General features: G+C 32.8%; 1 protein-coding gene across 7 annotated transcripts; it reads left to right on the forward strand.

Moving 5' to 3' along the window:
- Positions 1 to 1019: 1019 nt before the first annotated feature.
- Positions 1020 to 27966, forward strand: LOC128171757 (endothelin-converting enzyme 1-like). 7 transcript variants are annotated; one of them, XM_052837529.1, is made up of 19 exons: positions 1037 to 1099; positions 3531 to 3608; positions 4990 to 5222; positions 16305 to 16447; positions 17317 to 17511; positions 17900 to 18028; positions 18403 to 18576; positions 19049 to 19234; positions 19730 to 19819; positions 20142 to 20266; positions 20829 to 21051; positions 21685 to 21861; positions 22297 to 22400; positions 23085 to 23195; positions 23951 to 24018; positions 24328 to 24452; positions 25033 to 25200; positions 25560 to 25636; positions 26125 to 27966. In XM_052837529.1, exons 3-19 carry the CDS (start codon positions 5033 to 5035, stop codon positions 26222 to 26224), a joined length of 2385 nt encoding a protein of 794 aa, XP_052693489.1. In that variant the 5' UTR covers positions 1037 to 1099; positions 3531 to 3608; positions 4990 to 5032; the 3' UTR covers positions 26225 to 27966. The 7 variants fall into 7 exon arrangements, with proteins under 7 accessions (XP_052693490.1, XP_052693489.1, XP_052693491.1 ...); XM_052837530.1 differs by lacking the exon at positions 3531 to 3608 and having other exon boundaries at positions 1020 to 1099; XM_052837531.1 differs by lacking the exons at positions 1037 to 1099; positions 3531 to 3608 and adding an exon at positions 3640 to 3755.
- Positions 27967 to 27970: the final 4 nt, after the last annotated feature.

Here is a 27970-nt window from a genome sequence, read left to right on the forward strand (position 1 = left end):
CAAATCTGTTAATTCTTCTATCCAGGTTTGACAGCATTCTTTCCTCAAAATACATCACCATGACAATCAGAACTAAAATGATTATAATCAACTAGCCCGGGATTATTAAAACAATTAAAAGTTACAAAGACATCGAACTTAACAGTTTTGCATATAACGGTACATAATAAATATATATCACTTAAGTCGAAACTACTTTCTAATCGCTTTAAATATTATACTTACTTTATGTTCCATTTTAGTGCCCGTTTCAGCTACTGATTGATATGAGGGATATGAGGAATGAATAGATTCATCAAAACGTAATAACGAATTTCAAATCCGTTTGATCAGATTTTTCAAACCGAGAAAACGAGTTACAATCCGAGAGAACTGATTGTTTAAATCGAGGGAACGAATTGTTAATCTGTGGGAACGAGTTAGTAATTCGTGATAACGAATTCTCAATCCGAGAGAACGAGTTTTTAATCTGTGGGAACGAGTTGTGTAATTCGAGACCTCGAATTACTTTTTGTTTTTTTTTAAAATTGACATGTCCCTTCAGGGCTTTCGTATCCAGTCGACCTGGGGGTCTTTTCAGAAACGCACCATTTTATATATAGATCTTTTCTCGTAATAACGAAATCTTTTCTCGATATAACGAGATAAAACGTTATAACGAGATCTTTTCTCGTAAATACGAGATAATCATAACTCGTAATAACGAGATATTGTCTCGTAATTACGAGATAATGAAAACGTTGTAACGAGATCTTTTCTCGTAAATACGAGATAATCATAACTCGTAATAACGAGATATTGTCTCGTAATTACGAGATAATTAACTCGTAATAACGAGATTTTTCAATAACTTATTAAAGAAAAACATTGTATGGTCCTTTTATATCGCGAGAAAGAGCACTGTAAATAATTTTTTTTCGAAAAATATAGATGTCTCGCCTCAGATGCTCCTTTTAAAAACTATCTTGTCTATTGAGGCATGGAAATAAATCATGAATTCATTAACAAAATTATATACATCGGGTTCGGGATTCCAGTTGAGAAGATAAACAATGCAGAATCTTGGCGGCTGAAATGCAAATTATTCTGCATGTCACAGGTAATTACAATTCATTTTTTAATATATCAGAATTAGGAACAGGTCGGATCTAAAATCTGACAAAGCAAACATTAGCATGGAGACAAAACTTGTTCATGAATACATTATCTGCGGAAAATTAAAGGAAATTTCGCAAGAGCATTCATGTTCAATTTAAAAATGGTGAAGGGAGAACAATGCCGAAAAAAAATCGAAGGATACCCAAATTAAAAGGTGTGATACTGAGTTTAATCACTATGTACAATGTAGTTAAAGTTAACTCTGTACTAAGATACCCTCAGATCGCATGTTTCCTATTCGCTGTTTATAAATATATTTGGGTACAAATGATGTTTATTCAATAATATGATTAAAGAAAAAAGAACTCCTCGTATGAAAGCCCTTTCATCTCAATACACAACTACAAGTATTCATGTGACAATAAAAAGTCTACAGTCAGGGATTTGTGCACTGCGTATGCAATTGAATTACCACGATTATTTCAATTTATTTGATTAATTTGATTTATACTCTGTCCCGAGTTTTTGCTGCCACCACTTTTTGCTTGATATTTCAATAATAGAAAATACCTTTGTGCTCAAACTACATTCATCCACTAATATGAAAAATGTCCAGATTATCTGTTTTGAAACGCCCCCTCTACCGCTTCAGGTTTCAATACACATCCCAAAATTGAAAGTCTACGGAGATTTTGCATTGCATCAGCCATTATTAAGCCCGGATAATAACGTTAAAAAATTGCGCGATGTATTCCGAGTGTATTCTGAATGGAAAAAATATGTAAACATTTCCCATTATAAATCTCCATAAGAAAATTGCTTTCGTTCCTGTGAAATTTTATGAGTAAAAAGTGATAATTGTTCAATGAAGATATCTTGAATATATTCCCTTTCATAGATTTCAATTGTATTTCTTTCTCAGGTATGTGTATTTTTATTAAAAATCATCAAAAATTGATTGAAGCAATAACTTGGGACAGACTTTAGCCTAATTGTTGAAATTTTATATATATTTTGTTAGAAAGTCAAAACTGTAAATTTTACATTTGTTAATGATAAGAAATGAATTTAATTTTCACCTATATTATTCTAATTTATTTGACAGTTGAGGCTTCTCTATATACTGCTGTTAGTTAATAGCTTAACATTTCTTTTTTAATTTTTAACCAATTTATAACAAAAGGGAAGTTGTTTGCAAACTTATACATACCTGTATGTGTATTCTTTAAAGATATGGCATTTTAGCGTTTGATTTCAAAATGGCAGAAAAATATGGAAAAATTAAAAAATATATTGCTTTTGAGAAAAAAAACCCTCCCTGCTGTATTCAAACCCAGGAACCGTCAGTCAAAATGCAGCAGCTATACCCACTGCACGACAAAGAGACTGAGACACACAAACACATCAATATAAACAGTTTCATTAGTGAATTAAAATCGCTGTCCATGTTATGACGTTCTACTGTCATGAAAAGTGTATACATGTAAATCATTTCAAGTAAGGCGTAGCCTTGGATGAGCTTCGATATCGTTTATCAGAGTCAAGTATGAGTCTACAAAACATAGCTTTTTTTCTTTTTATTTGTTGACGTACAAACAATATTACGAGTTATTAAAGATGCAGGCAGTTTTTAAGATGAAGTTGAAGGTGACGCACATAAAGTTGCATTCAGTGTTATTTTACACATGTAGGGATACTTAGTCCTTTACGTGCCGGTTAGCACATGAGGCTGTCACTAGAGATTTCCATGTTGTTCTGTCTCGAGTCCATCATTGCAAACCACAGCCAATATGTACGATCCATGTAGGGAATGGAAGAGTTACCTGTGGACTCTGAAAGATAAAAATGATTGTCCATGACATGTTGATAATGACAGTATAGTGTTTAGTAGGGTGAAAGTTTGTGAGCACTCGCCAAAATTTCCTGTTAGTACCGACAGATACTCAAATTTTTCTTTTAATCTTGCAGTTGAAACATTTTTATTGTCCATCGCAGGTTTACCCCCAGAATAAGCCGGTACCCAATTTCAGCTGGGTTATCTGAGAAAATGTAGATAAAGTGCCTTGTCAAAGTGCACAACACACAACATCAAGTGACCACAGCAGGGTTTGAACCAGCGACATTTCGGTTACTGGCCTAATGCCTATACAGCAAAACTCGGTTATAACGGAGTCACTGGGACCTAAGAAAATACTTCGTTATATCCGTAATTCGTTATAACCGCATAAGAAATTCATTAAATTTACATAGCTGGGGATCCAAGATGACTTCGCTATATCCGTAAATTCGCAATATCTGTGTTCGTACTAAACGAGTTTTACTGTAACCATTAAGCTATGGGATCCCCATAACTTGTTTATTCTAACAGTATTATTTTGGTGCCATGGATATACATTTCAGCAAAATTGCATGCAGACTTTTTTTCTTCACAGCTATTTTACATCAATAGATACAAGCCGACGGTAAACAAAGTGCAACAGATGTCTGCTCTCTCGCCTCAGTATCAATAAGTATGTGTCACAATGTAATTCTCAACTGTCACGCTTGATTGAATTTCTCCTGCCCAGGCGACTGCATGTAAAATCAATGGTAGTTTAATTCACAGACACACTGTACACTTTATATATAAACAGTAGTCCCATCTTTGAACTGTTTAGGTAAGAAAATTAATTAATTGGTTATTAATGCCTACTTATAGGTTCAAATAATTCTTTTCCATCTTGTCAACATTAAGTACGGTACATATCTGGCTTAAATTTGAATTCCAATTTTATTCATTGACTACAATGTTTGAATACATGTATATAATTGATAAAAAAGAAATATGTCATTAGATTATAGATATTGTTATAACATTTTTTAAGGAGAATTTCTTCAGTAAATATTAATATAATTATTATTCAAAACAGTAACTCATTAATCAAATGACATTGCATGTAATATATTTTCATTTCTTATTTGATAGTGTTCTGATATCAATGTATGCATAATGAATTAATGTTTGTGTGGAGAGAGAGAGAGAGACCAGAGAGAGACCAGAGAGAGAGAGACAAGAGAGAGACCAGAGAGAGAGACAAGAGAGAGAGAGAGAGAGAGAGAGAGAGAGAGAGAGAGAGAGAGAGAGAGAGAGAGAGAAGATACCTTGAGATACAGCATGTATTTCTCAGTATTTTATAAATTAAACATCATCAAAACACAAATAGGAGAAGATAATTCAATGCATGAAACAACCCATTAAAAAAATTGAATAAGAAACACAGGTGAACTATCTATCACAAAAAATCAAAACCTGGTTTTACCATGAACAGTGGAGTTCTCTTGTTTTTGACCCTTGTCTACCTGTGTTTTACAAGGTAATTAAAGCAAATAGCTAGGTCTTGTTTATTTCCACGTGCAATGATGACTCGTAAGGGTTGATTTTTTTCCACTAGCACTAAAGTTTGGGCTGGTCATTGCTGATGTTGTATATACATACCATATTGTTTGGTCACGAGAGTCAACAGCTAGTCAATATGGAGGAAATATCTACTGACTTAAATTGATATTTTGAGAATCATTAGTTAGACATCTCAATCAATTTAATCAAAGGATTTACTGGATTTTGTTAATTGTGTATTTTCAAATTGAATACGTAAGTATGTTGTATATTTTATGAATGTGGACATGTTCACATGATGTTGTTATTTACTGGTAGCATTGTAATAATGTGCTGTCTTTTTACTAGAATTGCAGAAAAAAAAAACTGTGAAGAAGTCAAACCATTTTTAAATATTGAAATATATCTCGATCAGTAAACAAGTTTGTTAAAAAAAAAAGTAATTGTAAAATAGTCTCTTTAAGTGGAGACATTAAATCTTATAAATGCTAAAACTTTCATAATTTTGAATATAGGGGCACTGGTATGGACTGAAGGATCAAGTCAAGGTCAAAGGTCATGAAGCCAAAGAGAGGCAGCGGGCCCAAGTGTGCCGAGGAGAAACCCCTTAGGCCCTTGAAGGAGGAGCGGCCCCTTAGATCATTCAATAGTCAGGTGGCGAGGGAGGAATTAAGCGATGTATGGAATGCTGAGACAGATTCGGACGATGAACTGTCATCTTGGGATGAAGATGTGGAGTACAGGTCTTGTAAGTATACAAGGTCATTTTGGTGGGGAATTCAACTTTAACTTTTGCGGTATTATCAGACCTTGGTCTGCAGCCATAAAAAATATACTCAAGTCTTAGAATTTTCTCAACTCTTCAAATTCTTAGCCTTGGTTGCCGCCATAAAAAAGTTGAGCAAAATAAATATTCTCAAATCTGTTTTATTCTCAAATACTTCTCAAGAAATGAGTGGAGTTGAGAATTTTTTAAAGAATTTGTAACGTTTTATGGCGGCAGACCCTGTTTTCTTTTTCTTTTCTTTTCTTTTTTTTTCCTTTTTTTTTTTACATTTTTTCCCTATCTTATTTAATGTATTTTTTAACTCTCAGGATATTACAGGTGTTGTCTGTCATGAACATTTGTGATTTTGAGTGATCAATTCAGTGCATAACATACAGATTTTCATGTCTTGTATGATATTACGTGCAGATTTATAGGGATGTGGATTCTGCAGATCCCCTTGAAATTTCTTTTTTAACTTTAAATACTAAAATATGTCTGGGACCCCCGTGTAAAGTTAACATCCCTTGGATACCCCTAGAAATATTTTCCGCATCATATAAATGTTCTTTTTTGTCCCAAGTTTCTGCTTCCACCAGTTTTTGTGTAATATCTCGATAATCATAAATGTGCCCAAAGTACATGTACTTCCATTCCATAGAAGGAAAAAAGTCCTAAAACACCCCTTCTACCCCTGTCTTCAGGTTTCAATACATAACTAAAAATAGAAAGTTTGCGGGGATTTTTCATTGCAAACAATATTAAATACCTGAATGATATTAACGTTAAAATTTATGCAAGGGGTCCCGAGTACTTCCGAATGGAGAAAAGATGTAAACAATTCCCATTCTCCATTCAATGTTTGATTTTGGTCATGTGAAATTCTTCGGGTATAAACAGATGATGTTTCAGTTGAAAAATCTTGAATTTTTCCGATTTTATTGGTTTGAATCGTACTTCATTGACAGGTATGATAATTTTAATTAAAAATTTAAAAAAAAGAGGCAGGAGCAATTACTTGGGACAGACTATTACAGACTATTACTATACTATTATTTCTATTGCAAGTGACATATATATTATGTTTCAAATATCAAATTATACATCATGTACATACTTATTACTATAATAGCTCTTACATAAAAACAGAATCATATTTACCTAGAATCAAAATTGAAAGCAATGCCAGTCAGCTTCATGCAAATGGCCTTGAAGCAGTACACAGTGTTTCTGCTAAAATGTAGTCTTTGTTATGACATCATTTTTGACACACCATGCTATTGTGATGTCATCGATGACATCATCGGTATTTTAAAGAAGAAAGAAGAAAAGGAAAAGCAGCATGTCAGCATGATCAACTAAGATTGACAGCATGGCAGCATTAATTACTACCTTATCTGACAGCATGGCAACCTCACTCAGTGTAAGATATATGAAACTTTTAAATGTTTTTGTTAGTTTTGAATGCTTTTGATATAGAATTCTTCCGTGTTATTCGATGCTTTTTGAATACAAATGCACTGTTATCCTGAATTGCAGTGAAAATGTAAGTTTACGATAGTGACCTTTAAAATAAGCACAGAATGCAAAAATATCCATCATCTTCACATTGACAGACCTTATGATAATTTAATAGCTATATCTGTGTAATATTTTAGTGGAGGGAGGCGCTAACAGTAAACGCTGAATCAAGTCAAACCGAGAGATACTTGTAAAGGTTTTTCCCTCATGAACCTATATGCATATGTGATGTTAAACAAAGTGAAAATTGCCTTCAATATGTACACCTTAATTAAGACGTATTCCAATTTTCTGGAGCACCACACTATATATATTTAATACATGGTTACTTTCTTGAAATATAAGCTATATTTGGACGAGGGTAAGCAAACGTGACACATTTTCGACCCGAGCCTAAATACTGTTTTAATATAAATACATGTATTTCAATACAGTTATCCTGTATTTTGTTTAACCTACATCAATATAATATCACATTTTACGTCTAATACCATTTTTTTTTTACTTTCGCTGTATATCGCCATTGCATAAATGAAGCAAGAAAGATGATGTCATAATGCAATTGAACGTTGGATAAAATTCACAAGGCTAAATTGGGGCATTGACAGAATATAGTTTTGGTTTATTGGGTTATCTCTATGCAGTCAATGCAAGGGGTAGTTGCAGGACAAACGTCTCTATTACCTTCTCTGAAACGGATGACGCACATCACAATAAACAATGATAATTTTGTGTTTATCATCGTAACAGTAACTTGATTCAAAGGGTCACATCAGCTTGATTGATCTGACAATCCGTTCCAGGCAACTTGACATAATCCGACATAATCCGACGCAATCCGACTCTTTGGATCATTTTATTGTTATGATAAGCTTACATAGAAGGTTGTTACAGTAATAATAGTGTTGTAAGACAAAGTAACATATTTTAATATTTTTAGTCTCCAGCATTATTTAACATGTAGTGTTAGTACAAGCAATGCTAGTGTTAAAAGTCTCTTATAATCTTTGCTAACAGATTTGTAAATTTAAGAAAAAAATATGTATATGGTAAATAAATAGTGTGTGTATGGTTGATAGGCTTATTAATGCAATGCATCTAGTACTAGCATAGGCTCAGTCGGTAGAGTGTGCATGGGGGTATTTACTGAAAGTCGTGAGTTAGAGACTAGTTGTGGACATTTGATCGATATCCCCTATTCTATTACAATTATTGGATTTGTACAATGTGCAATTTAAGCAACCTTAGATAGTGATATTAATTGAAGTAAAAAAAGATATATAGGATTATTGCTATAACCAGAAGTAAGAATAATTTTCATTTTCCATTTTTTATTCTAGATATATCTACACAAAAAAAATTGTGATTTCATTCAGTTTTGAAAATGTTTAATGAAAAATACCCGCAGTGGTCAACTTTTAGATATATTCAACCCAGACTGCTTTTCAGTGAATTCGATAAAATGATCTTGTATATACCGGTAATATATATATTATGTAAAGTTAGCAAATGTTATTAAATAACTGCAAAGTTTGAGAAGGGGGAGGGAGTGCTTCCCCTTTGACATTTGAATGCAGGTCTGGAGATGAAAATTGGACAATCACATCATTAACCATTATCATTAGTGTTAGCTGTTATTAAGTGCAGTAAATTACTGCTGTCATTTTTGGACAGGACCTTGTACGGGGGTTAGATAATCTTCTATTTTTCCCACTCGCCTCTCTCATTATATGGAAATGAGCATTTATCAGTGGATGAAAATCGCGGTGTAATTGAACCAAAAATGACTTGGTATCGAGATAATATATTGTTCATATTCATAATTTGGGGTCAGGTTTCAAATGCGCATAATTTATTTATATCTTTTGGCGACCATGGACTGTGTATGTTTGAGTTCAAGTATCATATCTTGTTGAAAAATTTTATTTGGAAATTAGTCTAACTTAAAGCTGAACACGCCTCATAAAAGGTGTTGCCATGTTTCTTTCTCATTGCTGCTATCCTTTCAACCCTTATATAAGCCACAGGATAGTAGAATAACTTATTAAGGCAGAAAAGTTTCAAGGTTATTGTAATAACCCTTATTCTTCAACATCTTTTTTTGGAAAATATTAGTTATTGAAACATATAAGTGCATATTAGCTATTTTTGTAAGATGCATGTACATAAAAAGCTTGTTTGTTAAAAGAGAGAGAGAGAGAGAGAGAGCGATAGAGCAAGAGAGAGATCAGTATCAAATGTTATGAGAGAGAGAAAAAATATTAGTATTTAAGAAAAAGAAATGATGGGATGGGGAGGGTAGAATTATGCCCAATATTGATATAAATGTTAATGGGTCAGAGAGAGAGAGAGAGAGAGAGAGAGAGAGAGAGAGAGAGAGAGAGAGAGAGAGAGAGAGAGAAACAGTATGAAGCTTGTTATTCTCTCTCTCTCTCATCCAGTACCAATTAACTCTGATCTATACAACCTATGTGTAGGTTTATCATCCTCTAATTACACTTAACCACACGATTCCGTCAACCATTTCATTCATACGTGTTGCTCCATACCCCAGCCTAGATATTCATCAGTCTCTGTTTTCTGATCTTTGATTGGTTGGAAAAGTAAGTTTATTGTTAGTACCAATAATCCCGTCAACTGAGCAATCTGTAGCATTTAAAGCCTCTAATGATATGTGGACATTATGATGATTATGGGGGAAAAATATTACATTTTTATCTGCCACTCGTAAATAGCTATTCAATGTTGAGGTGTAATTTAAAATCATATTGGAGAGCGGAATTAAGTGGTTGCCCAGGGCCTAACATCTCCAACATGAGCCTTTCCCAGAATGCTCTGTCATAAATAGAAAGCGGAACAAGGGAGGCAACTTTATTCGAATCAGTAGACACAGGGTGAATCCAAAAAGTGGAAATGATTTTTAAAAAGTGATCTATAACTTAGTAATAACTTTCTAAATGAAATTGGATTTTAGAAAATTGTATTCATGCATGGAATTCAGAAGTTAAGTGTTGACAGGAATTTTAAATCTGTGAATCTTGAACCAGAATGAAAGATAGCTAGAGATGTAAGGGATAAAATTTTAAGAATTCATGACTGGTAAGTTTGTTTTTTTTATGAAAAAGATTTGCATTATATTAACCTAATAGTATATATGATAACAAAAATATTATTGAAACTGTCATTAACAGAACAATAATTAAGCATTGATTGAACTAATATAATAGATGATGCTTAAATACATGTGACTGACATGTGTAATCATGACAATGAAACTTTATTTTAGATGACAAAAATTCTCATTAAGAGTGCTATATAAAGCATTCATTTGATGTTACTCAGTAAATGCATGTTAACAATATGTTCTGAATGAAAAATGTGTAACTGAACAGTATAATGATTACGGTAATAAAAATATTAAATGAAATAAATTTTCCAAAATAATCGGAAATTAAAAAACTTTGTTATATTCATATATTATTATTTGAAATTACAAATGCAACTACCAGTGACCTCCCAAACTTGATGATTTAATTATGTTATAAAAATGTACCGGTATACATTTATACTAAGTGAGAAAGATCAAATTCAAAATTCTAATTGATTTTTTTTTAAGAACTAACTCCCAATTCTCCTTCTCCCTCCATAAACAAATGAATTGATAAAAACTTATAGTTCAAACAAAATTGAGAACCTCTGTTACATGAATCAAATGACAATTTGAGAGCTGCAGTGTAAAACAAATTACCATCAACCTATCACATATGTTTCCCATGATCAAGGTAAAAAAAACACCTCTCTCAGGTATAATTCAACAGGTGGGACATCATTGATATTGAACCATCAGCAATATCAACTCTATCACCTGTTGCCATCAGGTAACAGAAATTGAATATATATGTACACACTTATTTTGTGTATTGCATAGCCTCAGTGGCAATTTTTTTTCATTAAACAGAGAGTGATATAGGGGGGCTTGATGTGTCACGGTTTGGTGAACCCAAAGTTTCTGGTTCAATGAACACACATACTGTTGTTAAATGTAAACAGTTTTTGGGGACTGTACGTGTTTCTGATATATAAGCTGTGAGAGCAGACATTTTGTTCGGCTTGTGTATATACGTGTGTGGGGAGTTCATTAATAATTCGAGTATTTATAGTACATGTAAGTATAGATTGTCAAACAGTAAGAATAAGTTTGGTAAAATGAACTTTAAAACTTGCAGAACTTATAAATGTAAAAGTTGATGTGTACCTAAGCACCTAGATTTTTTATAACATCAGCTGATACCTTGCAATTAAAGTTCTTTTAAGACTCTTTTTTGACATGAAAATTAAAGAACTTAGAATGCCGTACATTCAGAAATTTACATTGTAACTGTATGTACGTGTACATAATGTTATATTTCCACCATAATGATATATGTTTTCTTTGACAAACGGGTAAGAAAATGCATACAGTGTTTGAAAGCTAATGTTCTTATAAATTATCCAGGGTATATGTATAAATGCATTGGTCCTTTGCAGTTACTGGATATTATGAATTTTTGTGTCCCCTAGCTGTTTATTCTCGATTTTTAATCAAAATCTAACAAATTTAGTATATATATTATTAGAAATCCTCATATATGATAGAAATGAAGTTACCTGTCATTTTCCGTATATAAATTACAGGCATGAATTAGGCAATATGGTACCGAGGCATATTTTGTTTTTCACTGTTACACTGTTTATTGATGAGGGGCTTGGTGAGGCAAACACATTATCAATAAATTTGCAGTTAAATTTGTAGTTTAGTGTTGAATCTTCTAGATGATGGTCACTCAAATCTATCAATATGAGTGAATCAAGGTCCTGTCTCTTTTGAGCGTACAGCATGTAATCTGTACTAAACCAACATTTATTTACGAAGACATTATTATTTTGCTATTTACATGAGATAATTAAACTAGTTCGCAACAACTAATTTTTACGAGTAAGCCTTATCCAGAGCTGTGTTGTTTAATAATGTTACAACTATACAACAAGGGCTGGCTCATGGCGAGAAATATGTTCAATGATGAGGCTCTCACGAGCCTAGCTAAATTTTTTTGCTTGCAAATAAAAGTTATTTTACAGTATGTCATTGTCCTTCAATATTCATTGTCAGAGATGTGAGGAAAAATGCTTCATAATTAAGTGAAATATTTCAATCTAAAGAGAACTCCAGGAGACTCCTGGCAGGAGTCCTAAAAAATTTTCGTATTTTGTAACCACAAAGAATTTCAAATTCATCAAATGCAGAGTCAGATTCTGAGTCTTTTGCTTACAAATTTCATGGCCACATTTAACATTTTAATTAATATTTAACAATTTGCAGATCATGAAACTAATTTTTTAAGGAACCTTAGGGTTTATGCACATGGACAGTGACAGACTATGGTGAAAATATTTAATGAGAATTAATTATTTCAAATCCGGGTCTGTTAATTTTTATAATCCCACATCCGTGTTCTGCACCTTAGCTCCCATATGGACCGGCCTCCATCATTTATCAGTGACAGTTTGTGTGTCATATCATTAAATATCTGAGACTATACTATTAAGTGACAAATGTAATGATGGAGCAGATAATTATATGTCTGTAAAATTGAAATTAAATAAAGTTGATATGATATAATGGACACTTATGTCTGTGAAAGTTTGGTAAGAACAACATGAATTCTATTATTTTATCAATACCTTGACAAAATCTTATCAGAATTTACTAAGAAATTCAAAATTATATCTAAACTGATGTTCAAAAATGCTTAAACTTCTCCTCCATAGTTTATTGTCCTCTCTCATCAATTTATGCATTGTTAAAAAATAAAAAAAAAAATAGATTATAATGAACATCTAGAAATCTGAGACCTCATTCCTTTGTCTTGCTCATTGAATGCAACCAGCTGTGTAGGTACATGCATTCATACACAACATGCATTGAGGAGCCAGGCCAAGCAATTTGTTTTTTTTTTTATTAACATACTACACATGAAGTGTGATGTGACTCATGGTTTCAAAATAAAATATATATTTTGTATTAACTCTCGGGTAAATAAAATTGATTTTTGTTTATCTTGTTGAAAATATGTGGGTTTTTATTCCATCAAAAATATCATTTGATGAGTTTAAGCTAGGTCATTTAAATTGATTTAAAAAATGTTTGCATTTTGCAAATTTTCATGTATCACACGTTTTATTATGATTAAATAAAATTAAAAAAAACTGCTTTGAAAACATTTAAGTATGTAATATATTATATCATTGATATATACATTAGTTGTATAGTTTAATTAGTATTGGTGATTAAGTTTTTAATCATCTCAATCTTTTTTTTCCAGCTGACAAAACCATGCTTCATCAAATAAAAACCAACTCTTTTAAGGGAGATAACTTTGACCAGGAAAGATGAGCGACTCAGAGAAATCAAAAATTGTAGAAAGCATAGATAAATCCGACCTGGAGAAAGCACGTAACAGGATGATTGCGGAGGGTTACCGATATCGGAGCCTTGAGAACCGCCACTCGGATAGTGATTCCGAGGATGGTAACAACTTGTGCATGTATATAATAAATAAGAGACTTTGGAGAATCTTCTTTGGGATAAATCGGATAGTGATTCTAAGGATGGTAACAACTTGTATATAAATAAAAAAAACTTAGGAATCTTTGGGATAAAGTTTGGATTAGTTGGGAGTTAGGATTCAGTAGGGTGTAGATTTGATTTATAAAGATTGGATTTAGGATGAGTTGAAATAATTGTATAGGATTAAATAGAAATGGGTTGGTTGAGGAAGTATAAGATCAATAGGTATATGTGGGATTGTGGATCAATAGGTAGATGTGCGATTTTGAATCAATAGGTAGATGTGGGATTGTGGATCAATAGGTAGATGTTGGATTGTGGATCAATAAGTAGATGTGAGATTGTGGATCAATAGGTAAATGTGAGATTGTGGATCAATAGGTAGATGTGAGATTGTAGATCAATAGGTAGATGTGAGGTTGCAGATCAATAGGTAGATGTGAGATTGTGGATCAATAAGTAGATGTGAGATTGTGGATCAATAGGTAGATGTGGGATTTTGGATCAAAAGGGAGATGTGGGATTGTGGATCAATATAGGTAGATGTGGGATTTTGGATCAATAGGTTGATGTGAGATTTTGGATCAATAGGTTGATGTGGGATTTTGGATCAATAGGTAGATGTGGGATTTTGGATCAATAGGTAGATGTGGGATTGTGAATCAATAGGCAGATGTGGGATTTTGGATCAATAGGTAGATGTGGGATTTTGGATCAATAGGTAGATGGAAAAGAGGATTTTATTTAAAGTAAAATGCGATTTTGGAACATACAAATGTAGGTATATGGATTGAATATATATTAAGTGTTAGGTAGAGATGGGATTTGATATATTTGTTTAGATTAAGGATGGGAAGAGATGGAATTAACAATCAGAAATTGATGGACAGTATTTAGTTGATAGGATCAATTGAGTAAAAACAGTAGTAAAGCTGAGAGAAATTGAGTTTATAATGGATCATAATATGAAGATCATAGATGGAATCTTTAATTGTATTAAAGATGATCTGGGATTGAGTTTTAAGAATTTGATTTGATTAATGATCATAATTATGGATTTGGAATTTTAAAGGATTGGTAGATAAAAATATATATTTTTGGTGAAAGACTGACCTAGTTTTTCCCAGGAAATGATTTTAATACAATTAATGCATTTGAATTTGGAAATCAAACTGATATACTAAAGAAATAACAGTTTATTTAGTTTAATAAATGATTCATTTTGTACTAAATAACCATAGAGAAATGTGATTTTTTTTTTTTTATAATCGTGCACTAAAAAAATTGTTCCAATGAATGAAAGTACAAGAAAAATGAATATTGGATTCAATTTTATTGCAACACATTAAAAATAAAAAAAAATGTTTTCAAATATAATTACGCTCAGTTGTTCATTTCCGAGCATTTCTTTGATGTGCGTCTGATGTGTTTCCCCCCGTTCAGGATTGGTTAGATTTAAAGTCTGACAGTGGAGAAAATCTGTCTATGTATCATATTGTAGACTATACTGCATGCAATAATTATCACAATTGTCAAAGCAGTGTTTTGGAGCGCTGCAACAAACAGATTGGATTTGACCCCTCCAGGTCTGTGTGTTTAACACTGTATAGGCGGACAGTGTCAGGTTCTACCCACAATCCTCAGCTGATAACTGGAGGGTAGTAACTCTAATACGATCTTGTTAGTCTGTAGATTTAAAAAAAAAAAAATGGTGATTGTCTACTGCGTGATTTTACCTTTTGGCAAAATGTACTTTTACATTAATTCATGAAGTGCATGAATGAAGCAGATATTTTCACAGTAATCACGTTCGAGGAATTCAGTAAATTACAAACAAAATTGTATTATTGTCTGAAATTATTTTGGTTTGTCTGAATAGGATTTTTGGTAACTATGTTTAACAGTTTTTCAATGAAAATAACTTTGTGTTTTAACTTTCTATGCCAAAAAATTTAGATGTACAGGTAAATGTAAAAGTTGCCGATGGATACTACATGTATTTTAATATCTAATTTAGATATTGATCTGGACTGTTTGTATAGATGTATTTAGGAACTTGTATTTTCTTTTCAGTAATTGAGTCTCAGAATATCTATATATTTATATCAACCCTGTGTACTGCATCAAGCCATGTTTACACAAGCTGTTACCTTGTCTATACATTTACCTTACAAGCAATCGTATTCACATACGTCATGTATCCGTTTTCTTTATCTTGCACAGTTTGTGTTAACGGGAGATGTAATATTTTTTGGTCTTATAAACATATCTACCCTTGAACAAAAATGTAATCTTTTAAATAGACAAAATTGGTTTTAAAAAAAATCTGAAAATTGAAGATGAGAATACATTATGAACACTTTTAATGTACTGTACAGCATTAAAAGTGTTTTAAATGTACTGGAAAATTTTAAACCCTAGCATTGATGAAAACCTGAGATTGAAGTAATTTTTTGTCACAAAAATCTGTATATATATTTTGATAAGAAGTGCCACTAAAGGTACACATATTCTAAAATAAAATATCCTCCAGACTAGGTCCTTATTGTCTCCCAATAACCACCACCTCTAGCGGTTTTTGTAGGAGGTCTTCACACTACTGAAAATACGCCCTTACCTGTACCACCCTATACCCAACCTCCCCCCCCACACTCTTGCCCACCAAATCTATCAAACTCACACAGACCCCCCCCCCCCCCCAATCAGTCTTGCACCAATGAAAATGCATGTACACTTACACACATTTTTTTTTTCTACCAACTTTACTCCCCTTGTGATTTTTAATAGACACAAGGAGAAAGAGGCAGATATGTCAGCAGCATTTTCTGAACGAAAGTCCTTCATTGATTCTACATGCATACACAAAACACACATATACTTACATACCGTGTATATTTTTCTTTTAACTAACTGACTCCCTATGACTATGATTACAGACACAGTGAAGAAGAGACAGAGTGGACAGCAGAGGATCCTACAGAAGTCCTTCATCCTATTGCTGGCCCTGGCTGTGGTCATCATTGCGGTGTTAGCCGGGGTTATTGTATGGCAGTACTTCCAAAAGTCAGCAACTGATCAGGTAAGGGCTCCATACAATGAAAACATACTGTAGAAGCACATATTTTCGTGTGTGTGTGTGCTGGGGGGGGGGGGGGGGTGATGTTCCTTTGGTTGCTTGGTAGTTCCAAATGGTAGCTTCCTTAATGTTTTTTATGCTTTAAATTATGGTGCCAGATTAACTTCAATATATCAATATATACCATCTCTGAAACCTTCTACTTTCCCATTTTTCTCTGTGCATTTACTGTGCAATTACAGTACACTCACAGTGCGTTCACCATGAGCTCACAATGCATTCACTGTGCCTTCACTTGTGTTCTCCACTTTGCTGTTTGCACTCATCATTCAAAAGGCGCTCACTGTGCATCCACAAAGTGTTCACCTTGCACTCACCCTTCGCTCAGCGTTCATTAATCAGCTGATATTATATTTAGGCTGATATGTAGTTAATTTTTTTTATTTTTACTTGGTTACTGACAAAACACAATGTAAGGATAACTTACGAGGAATTCTGAATGAATCATTCATCTTGCTTTCACATAGCAATCACATATTGTTCGACGTGTGTTCACTTTTCGCTTTGTGCTCTGCATTTGCTCAAAGTTTTTTTTTCATAAGCGCTTGCCAAATTCCATTCAGGGTGCGCTCAGAGTGTGCTCACCATTTGCTTAGCGTGCACTCACCATTCACTCAATGTTCAAGTGGGAAAGTAGAAAGTTTTAGGGACAGTAACAATGAAAAATCCAGATGACAAAGGCAGATCCCAAGCTGTAAATGTTGATAACACCACAAGACTGTATGTTGATTACAATTACATATTAACACATTGTATGCTGTAAGTGATTACAATTACAATTACAGATCCTATCCCGTAAACTTTTTTTACAGGTATGTTACAGTCCAGAGTGTGTACAGGCCAGTGCTTACATTCTTGGTAAGATGGATCGGACCGTGGACCCCTGTCAGGATTTCTACCGCTACACCTGCGGGAACTGGATGAAGACGACCAAGATCCCATCCTCACGATCCCATTACAACATCTTCTCAGAGATTGATGATCAGAACAAACAGAAAATCAGAGCTGTTTGTATTATTCTACTTTAAAATTGTTTTATTCTTTGATACATATCTATAGTACATTGTGTGTTGACAACATTGTGGAAAAATTGTTAAAAAAGAAAATGTTAACATAAAATTTTCTACATATGATTTTAATTACTTATATCTTATCTTTCTTGAGTATGATCAAGATGATAATTCATAAATTACTCATAAAAATTTATTGCACTATTAAAACCTGAAAAGTGGATGATAGAATGCTAATGTAACATATTAAAATTTTATAAACATCAGTGTTATTTTTCACTGGCAGAAAAGTTAAATATGAATGATGGAGCTTGTCTTTAATATGAAAAATAGAAAGTTTCTGTATGATTTTTGGTTAATAAAGATATTTGGTCTATTTTGGCAGATTTTGGAGAAGAGCAATGCAATGATAAAGAAAAACCAGTCCAGTGCTGTAGAGAAAGCAATAATGTATTACCATACATGTATGGATGAAGACACTGTAGAGAAACAGGGAGTGGATCCAATTATAAAGGTGTGTTTATAAAACGGTAGACAGTAAGATTTTAATCCAGGTATGAACATTGGGAGGATACATTGAGTACTAGTAAACACAGTTATAAAAAGGGTGAGCAGAAAAATTCATACAAAGAGAAAGAAAATCCACTGTACAGTAGCGCTGATTTTGGATTCCAAAGAAACGTGGCTTATGCAATGTTTACAGGAATAATCTATGCATTAAAACTGACCATTTTGGCACTCCAATTGAAAATAAGTAGAATAGTAAAATTGATATACTTGTGTAGGTTAAGTTATTACATAAACAAAACATCGATTTATACTAATGTTAACTTTATAAAGAACCTTATGCTCAGTACTTTGATTTCCAAGGCACCTTTTTCGTTTTAGTTTATCAAAGACCTTCATTCTTGGCCTTTGACCTCGGCCCATGGCTTGACCTGGACTGAGGCATCGTGGGATTTCCTCCAGGCCCTCACAGCCAATCACCTCAATGGGTTCTCAGCACTGTTTAGTATGAGTGTCTCCGTGGACGACAAGAACAGCAGTCGGTACATCATAGCGGTCAGTAAAATTACAAAAACACATGTTCATGAAGTTTGGTTGATTTAGTACTGCCAGGCCTCAACCTTACACCAAAACAGACATCAAAAGTAAACCCAAAGTCTATATTGTGTTTACTCAGTCCTTTTATAACAGAGCTGCAAATTGGCATGTTTGATTGGTTGGCATGCTGTTAAGTGAGCAAGGTCTGTTTAAATGAACAAACTGTACATTTGACTTTTGGGTCTCCTTCTACAATATATATGACCAAGGTTAGCAAGAATTTCGCATTTGGTTTGTGTAGAATCTGCCCTAGCCGACCTTATTCCCACCCCTTGCAGACAAGGAAAGGGAAATCTGGGTTTGGTTAAGGTCTGCTTTTTATAAGGTTGTGTCTAGTCAGTATTTAAATGTTAATCATATATTAGAGTTACCATGGTAGTTTCTGTCTGTTTTAGATACTGATTTTCTGAATGATTTGTTTTTTTTTCAGTTTGAACAGAGTGGTCTGTCCCTGGCTTCTCGGGAGGAATATTTCAGTAACCATTCCAATTACAAGAAGATAAAGAACGGCTTAATTGAGTTTGGGGGCAAAATAGGAGAGTTGTTAGGGGGAGATAACTCCACAGTATGGTCAGGGATGTCTGATATCTACAACCTAGAATCTCAGCTGGCACAGGTAATGTGAGAGAGAGAGAGAGAGAGAGAGAGAGAGAGAGAGAGAGAGAAAATAAAAACCCAAAGAGTATGATAGAGAGAAAAATTGAAAGTTGAGAAAATCAGATACAAAGAGAAAGAAAATAGAGAAATCATGTTGTACATGTAAATGCCAATAATGACTAAATTATGAAATTTCTGTTAAATTCTCTTGAATATATTTTTTAATTTAAATTCTGTATAGGACCAATACTTATTGGAAATTTAGCATCTGACACAATACTGTTGACATGGATTAAATTGTCCAAATTTTATTTTTGCCCTTTTGTCCTTATTGTCAGCAGGTAAATTTTAGACTAGGAAAAATCCAATGTCTCAAATTATCTCTCTTAAAAAAACCAACTGCATGTGGATGAATTCAAGATGGAATGAAAATGTATGCTGTGAAATGCCAATGTGTGTGGATATATTGATAAATATTTTCCTCTTATTTATATCATGCATCTGTATATCATAGATCCATGTCCCTCAAGAGGAGTTGCTGGATCCTGCAAAGACGTATCATAAGATGAAGGTGTCTGAACTCCAAGACCTGATTGGATCAGCAGTAAGTGTAACGTCTTATTGTGACAGGTGCCCTCTTTGCACAAAATATGGTGAAGTTAATTAAATTTGTGTATGGGGGAATTGTTTTCAATGATCAGTATTTGAAATATGGAAATAGAGACTGTTTATAAATCTCAGAGAGGTTAATTTTTTGATAAGGGGGGGGGGGGGGGGGGGGTGTTAGTCACCAAATCCTTAAGCCATCCCAAAATTCTGATGATTCTACAGTATTGTAATAATTGCCTCAATGAACATTTAAAAAAAACTAAATTAAGCCAGTATAAATTAATAACTGTTTATTTTTCGCCAACCTTAATTTGTAGAAGTTGGACCTGAGGCAATACCTGAGACAGGTGTTTGGTCGAGATCTGGGGGACACCTCTATTCTTGTGTACACGCCCAAGTACTTCAGGGAGCTCGGAGGGGTGCTGAATAAAACCTCAAAAAGGTGAAATAAGTACAACAGAACCTCTGAAATCAATAGACAAATTACAAATGTTTTTGCATAATAATACATGTTGCTTCAAGCCTTAAAAATGTGATTGAGTTAGAAAACCTGAAATTTTATATAGGACAAGATTTTTTCTTGCAAACTTCTTATTTGCAAGATACATGTATTGTGTAGACAGTGAGTTTATAGTAATTAAAACTTGAAAAGAACTCATTACAAAATTTGAGAGAATATTTCCAGAAATGAAAAAAACTTGCTAAAATAGTTAAGGAATTTAAAGTTTCTGTCTTTACATAGCAATAAGTCACTTTAATTTTGATTCAAATATTTGAAAATGAAAACCAACATCCAACACCCAAACATGAATAAAAAAAAAATTTTTTAATAATAACTTAAACTGAAGAAACCTGCTAATATTTAAAGAAATAAAATCTCAGTTTTTACTCAACAAAGAGCAAGTAATTAAAATTCAAACCCCAAAACCCAAAACAGCACTCCGAAAGAAATCCTTGTCTTACAATCTCTATATGCATTATAACAATCTGTTCTATTTGTGTAGAGTGCTTGCCAACTACATTGTGTGGAATGCAATCAATGCCCAAGTGGGTTACTTCCCTTCCAAGTTTATCGAGGCCAGCTTTCTTCTAAGTAAGGTTGAGAGTGGCATCGCGTCGGTAGACCCGCGGTGGCAACGCTGTGTCAGCAAGGTCAACAGTGCGTTTGGATACGCCAGCAGTGCCCTCTATGTGATTAACCATTTTGCCAAAGAGAGTAGATCCAAGGTAAGCATACTTTATAATGATTTATATTGTACTGTATGTTGTTGAATTTGGTTATACATTATTTAAAAGAGATTTGGATTTACCATTTATTTTTTATATATATGCATTTATTTGTAAGTTAATGTAGTTTTTACATGTATCTCAATTTGTACTTGTGTATTTTTTTACAATTAAAATCTACTGAGCTTACAAATAACTTTGGTACATTTAGTTTTGTACACCCCTAAGATAAGAATTCAATGAGTGAAAAAAGTAAAAGTGGAATAACACACCTGGAAAAAATAATTCATATTAACATTAAATTATGTGATTCTGAAAGGAATATTAAATGATAAATAAACTGCACTTATGTCAAATAAGCTGAATATTTTCAGTTTGGGGATAAAAAAAATGTATGTTTAAAAAAATTCAATTCAGTTAGTAACTACAAAAGCCCCTGCGGGAATCGAACTTGTAAGCCCAACATATCAGACTAAATACTGTTTTGTTATATATAAGCCTCAGCATCACTTATAATTTCAAATCTATCCAGATTTTGATAACTTGGTTTGACTTAAATGTTTCACAGACTTATAGATGTGTTGTAATTAGAAAAAGATCTCTTTACATTTTTATTCATTTATTTCTCTTAAGGTATTAGATATAGTGAAGGAGATAGAGGATGCATTTATCAAGGGAATTCCCCTTGTGTCATGGATGGATGACAAAACCAGGGAAACTGCCATAGAGAAGGTCCGGAAAATTGTCCAGATGATTGGCTATCCGGACTGGATCCTGGACTCTGTTCAGCTGGATAAATACTATGAAAATGTGAGAGCTTAATGCTATATTATTAGCTTTATTATATTGCAGATGCACTATAAATTGTATGTATCCAGCATTGGAACGTGGTATCAAGAACATCCTGATGGGTTGATTGTTGAACATTTCATTGCATCATAATAGATACAATGGAATTTAAATACATGCTTAAAAAATTGGTTGAAATGATTATGATTTATATGTTAAGTTGTTGTTCTCTGTTTGTACTTGGATGGTGTTACTGGGTTTTTCAAGGATGCACTTTGTTTTTGGTAAATTGAAGTTTCGAGTTTTAGATAATTGTTTTGATGCATGTTTTATGTACTTGTAACCAATTAGTCAGAAACTTGCCCTGGATGAAAAGACCTTTTGTCAGCTATATGGAATAATTTTTAGATGATATTAAAACCCAAACTCAAATCTTTATTTGACTTCATGTGGCAGGTGACCCTTGTGACTGGGGAGTTCCTGGTGAGTCATCTGAACATCAGAAGAGAGTCTGTGTTGAGGAACCACAACAAGTTGGGGACTGTTCCTGATAGACAAGAGTAAGAGATTTATTGTATACTGAGGAATCATTTTAATTCATTGGGGCCAATTTTAATGGATTGTGAGTTTTTTGCTTATTCATATGGATCTGATTTGGTGGATGGGTCGGTTTTCAGTTTCAGTAAGAATAATAACTCTTTCAAAATTTGTTTTTGTGGAGGACGTATATTTGTGGGGGAGGGCTACCCATGAATTCCACAAAATTCTTATGATTCCACAGTAATATGTTTATTGTAATCTTTTTTTTATACTATTTTGTCATACTATTTTGTAAGCTTTTGTAAAAGTCTTAAAAGAAGTGATCTTTCTGAAAAAAGATATTCGATTCATCTACTGTTTCAAACTGAGAGATTATTTCCATGAAAGGTTGGCAATAACAAATTTTCTTATTTTTGTTAAAAAAAAAAATTACCTGTGAAAGTAAATGCTGCTATTTCTCTTGAAGAATATTAATCAAGTTTGGTTTATTAATGTAATGCTTGTTGTTTATTTGAATGAAATGAATGCATTTAAGAGTTATTATTTGATGTACAGGTGGCACAGAATGTCGTTCGCGACCAATTGCTATTTTCCTTTGAGAACTCTGTTCAGATTAAACTAATTTGAGCCTCTACTGTGTTATACATGTAACTGGGTCATGTTCTTGGTGCCTGTAAGAATTACTGAGACGATTTGGTTTACAGGTGGCACATGATGCCGGTAGAGACCAATGCCTACTACTCACAATCCAACAACCAGATAGTGTTCCCTGCTGGCATACTACAGAGACCGTTCTTCACCCCCTCATTTCCCATGTAAGTGAAATCATGACCTGTTTACAGTTATTCAGCATTTCTTATTCCAACTGTGATACCCATTTTTTTAAACATCATTGACACAAACATGCTAGAAAATAATGGTAGGTTTGACAGTTGAATAAAAAATGATACTACAGAGATCATTCTTCACCCCCTTATTTTCTGTGTAATTATTTTCTGTGTAATTAAATCATAGTGTAAAGTAAACAAAATTTTATTCATGACAACTTGTTTATAAATTACTTGTGAAAAGATGCTATTTTTTTTTTGGGGGGGGGGGGGGGGGGGGGCTAGGCCAACGTTACCAGTTCATTTTAAACAAAAACAATAGAATAAGTAAAAGACTGGTTCACAGCAATCGGTATTTAATACAACAAGGAGATGTTCATGAATATGTAAAACTTTCGCCCTAAAAATGTTCACAGTTTTGATAATGAATGACTTTAATTCCAATGTGAAACATTTTTTACCCAACATCTCAGCAAAAAGAAAGCTTGGCTTGACAATGTCAGTGTAACATCTTTTTGAAATGCTAATTACAGTTCATTCAAAGTGTCTGTGGAAGCAGACATAGAATGAAATTGAACAAACCTTGGTTTTAGCAGGTTTTCAGCATTCTTTAAAGTTCTGATTGATAAAACATCCTCTTTTAGAACAAATAAGATATAATGGAAGAATAACATGCACATAAAATGGGATTGAAACAATTCATATGATGATATGTATATAATGCTATGTACATTTTATTGTAGGTCTTTTAATTTTGGAACAACAGGGATGATCATAGGTCATGAAATGACTCATGGATTTGATAACAAAGGTGATGAACAGTTTTATTTTATTGTTTTGTTTTGGAGTAAACTATATTTGTTAGGATAATATAAACAAATTGTCAAAATGAGAAATATTGTTGATACATGCAGCGGCAAAAATGGTTGATGGAGATGATGTAATTGAAATGCCTAGTGGTATTAATCTTTATTATTTTAAAACGGACAAAACTTTAGAGTTTGTTGATACATGTATTTATATATTTTGAAATCACTTTGTAATACTTAATTTATTTATAATTGAAGATGGTATCAATATATAGGTTTGACTCCTAACATAATGTTGGACATTTTTCTAGGTCGGCACTATGACAAATATGGTAACCTTAACAACTGGTGGACTGACCAATCAGCAACCAGCTTTCAAAGCAAGACTTCCTGTATGGTTAGACAATACTCAAACTACACTGCAGAAAATACTCATGTAAGTGCTTTATCTCTACAAAACTTGAGAAATGGGAATTAATGGAATGAGATGGTGGACATTTGTAGTATTATACATGTACAAATATTTTAGACCCATAAATGACTTAGATGTCTGTGCATTGATCTTTGAAATTTTTGTAGCAAATCCTGAAAGTTTTCTTTCTCATCAATCTTCAATATCTTCTATATTTGTGAAAATAATAATTGCACATGCTGCCAAATATTTTAAAAAATGTTCACACAAGATCCCTTTCAAATATTCATATATTTTATGAATAAATTTATTTTACATTACTGTGAAATCATCATTGTACGTGGGGGACGAATGCTTGTGGCTCTAACCCTTGCCCATGAATTTATATCCCCATGAACGTATAAAAAAGAATTGTTTAAAATATTTATTTAAATTATCCTGATCTTTCCACCAACGACATTACAACCCCAGAAAGCAGGAAAAATTTGGCAACCCACGTACATTTACCCCCACGAATAAAAATGATTCCAGAGTAATTTTGTTTTAGAATTTGTTCTGAATATCTCTTGATTACCTTTGTTTAATTCTTGCTTATCAATTTTAGCTGAAAGGAGAGCGTGTTTTGGGGGAGAATATTGCTGATAATGGAGGCCTTAAGACAGCATACATGGCCTACAGACACTGGGTCAAATCAAAAGACTCAAATGAGGTCAAGGACCTTCCTGGACTGACCTTGACCCAAGAACAACTGTTCTTTGTTGGATTTGGGCAGGTAACTATATATAATGAGTTAATGGATGCTTATTCTTCAACGGTGGAGTGACAGTTTGACTGCCTTAGGCAACATGTTACTTTAAATATTATTGAAATATTCAAATTATGTTTATTGTGATAGTTTTTGAATATTAAACAAAATATCATAATCGTTTTCAATGTATACTCTCTCTTATCAGATGATTTCATTTTATTGCTTTTGCTTTATTCATTTATTTGTGAAAAAATTTTAAATTGCAAGAATAAAGAAGATCATAAGCAAAGTTTGATTTCCTTCCGGACTTGCTGAAATATATATATTTTTTGACAATTATTTAATTTTCATATCTTTGTGATGGATGTATAATATTTTCACAGCTCTGGTGTTCCTATTACACTCCCCAGTACACAAAGCAGGCCATTCTAACAGACGAACACACCATCAGCAAGTTCAGGTCAGAATTCAATCCGTCCTGTTAGAAATGAAATAACACCCAAACACCACTTAAATAAATGTATTCCTGTATGAAGTAATTTAAAGGAAAATATGTGTTTATGTGTGTTTATGTAATTGAGTGATTTCATGGTCTGGGACAAAGGATTTAGATTTATTAGATTATGCATATTTTCATCTTTGATTTATTTCCAGCAAAGTACAGTATATATACCTTTTCATTGATAAAAAAATCTTGATACAAAGTACAGTGTATATACCTTTTCATTGTTAAAAAAATTTTGATATCTTTATTTGTGTCACATTCCTTATGAATGTTTGGACAATCTTAAGCTTAGAGATTTTTAAATTGAAAAAAAGACACATAACTATGTATTGGAAAATTAATGACTCTTAACATGAATTTTGATATTTTTATTAAAAATTACCTAAATCTGTGTCTAAAGACTTTGGTTATTAATTTTAATGACAGATCCTTTTGCTTTTCAGAACAATTGGTGTTGTGTCCAATTCTGGGGACTTTGCACGAGCATTCCAGTGTGCCCCTAATACTCCAATGAATCCCCAGATAAAGTGTCAAGTCTGGTGAAGATAGGACTTCATTCCAACTTACTTGTCTGTGATCATAAATTTTTGACCAATGTCTGGTGACCATAAAACTTGGAACAGATCACGTACTTATCTCTTCTCAATGATATATTCCTTACATAATATTGAGACTAAGAGATCATCTACGTAGTATTGCCCTTGGACCAGGGTATAAGAAATGTTAGTTCTGTAAACAAGCCTGACAAAATTATTTTGGAATAAAAATGCAAAAGAAGTTAAGAGCATAGTGAACATTTACAGAGTTGACCATCTTCAGAGACATTTATACTGTGATGAACTACTGGGTAGTCTCATTTTGTGAACTGAATCCTTACTCAAGTTTTGTGTTCTTATTGTAAGCATGATTTTTTTTTTTAAATTATCCAATTTGATTATGTTTATATATGTACTAATGTGATACAATGTAATTGACTCAAAGAGGAATTCAAATCTCACTAGAACGTGTTTTATTCTGTTGAAGTATTTTGCGAGTGTTTCATAAGGTGACCTTTAATATCTCCATTTAAAACAATACTCTTGATTCTTGCACTTATATGCAAACCTTTTTTTACTTTTCTTGCACCAAAAGTATCAAGAGCTGCACACAATTATATAAAGTTCAACTAAATACAAAGATTTTATGGAAGGGCTTTGATTTGTGCTGAAGTTTTGCCAGTATACATGTAGTTAAGCACTACCCTTACTAGAGCATGGTTGTGGAACCTTCTATTAGTGTACAATAATGTCACATTTACAGAGCTTGTGACTTTAATATTTATTTTTGTACTTATTTAATTCAAGCATTCCTTTTTTTCACTAATTGTATTTTATTTTGAATACATTCCATTTTTCCACAGAAGCTGGCGCATATTCTGGATTCCATTATTAAAATTTTTGTTAAATAAATATTTTGTTTAATTGCAGACCACTCGTCCTGCATTTTATATATATTGTCTGGTGTGGTTGTGTATATGTGTGTGGTTGTGTGTGTGTGGAGTGTGTATGTGTGCAGTTATGTGTGTGGAGTGTGTATGTGTGTGGTTATGTGTGTGGAGTGCATATATATATTCTCCACTTTAGTTTCAAAGATTATGTCATTCAAGTTTCAATGAAAAGGTTATTTTGGAAACTTGTCTTTCCTTCTTTACATGTAGAAATCAAGAGATGAATTATATAGTGAACAAAGAAAGAGCTTTAGTTACACATACATGTACAGCGTAGAAACAACAATCTTTGGATCAAACTGCCTAAAAGCCTTACATAAAGTGTATTTGTTTGAATTTTATTATATAATGAATATATAGAAGAGGGTCAATGTTTTGGGTTTAGTTTTTCCTCATATCATATTCATGGTTTTATTGTCGATAAAAATACTGAGAATGGTAGTACATGTAACTTACACAATTGATTTTTTTGTTGGTAGTGTAAATGCTATTTTATGAAAAAAAGTTAATATATAACATATACGTATATATAGGAAAACATGTTTTTTTTAATTAAGATAAATTTTATTTACATAGCATGCATTGAAATGATTTTCCTTAGTTGGAATTGCCATTTTCATATTTTAATAGTGAACAAACGACTTAAGGCCTCTGTGAATTATCAAAGAGAAAAAAAGAGGGATGTATATCTTGTAATATTGTTAACTATACATTTTATTTAATTGACTCGTGGAAATGATTTTGTTTAGTTATGTTAAGTTGACTGTTAACTAAATTGTAATAAAAAAGAATAAAATGGTTTC

The sequence above is a fragment of the Crassostrea angulata genome, chromosome 2 (genome assembly GCF_025612915.1).
Source record: "Crassostrea angulata isolate pt1a10 chromosome 2, ASM2561291v2, whole genome shotgun sequence".
Classification (NCBI taxonomy): Eukaryota; Metazoa; Mollusca; class Bivalvia; order Ostreida; family Ostreidae; genus Magallana; species Magallana angulata.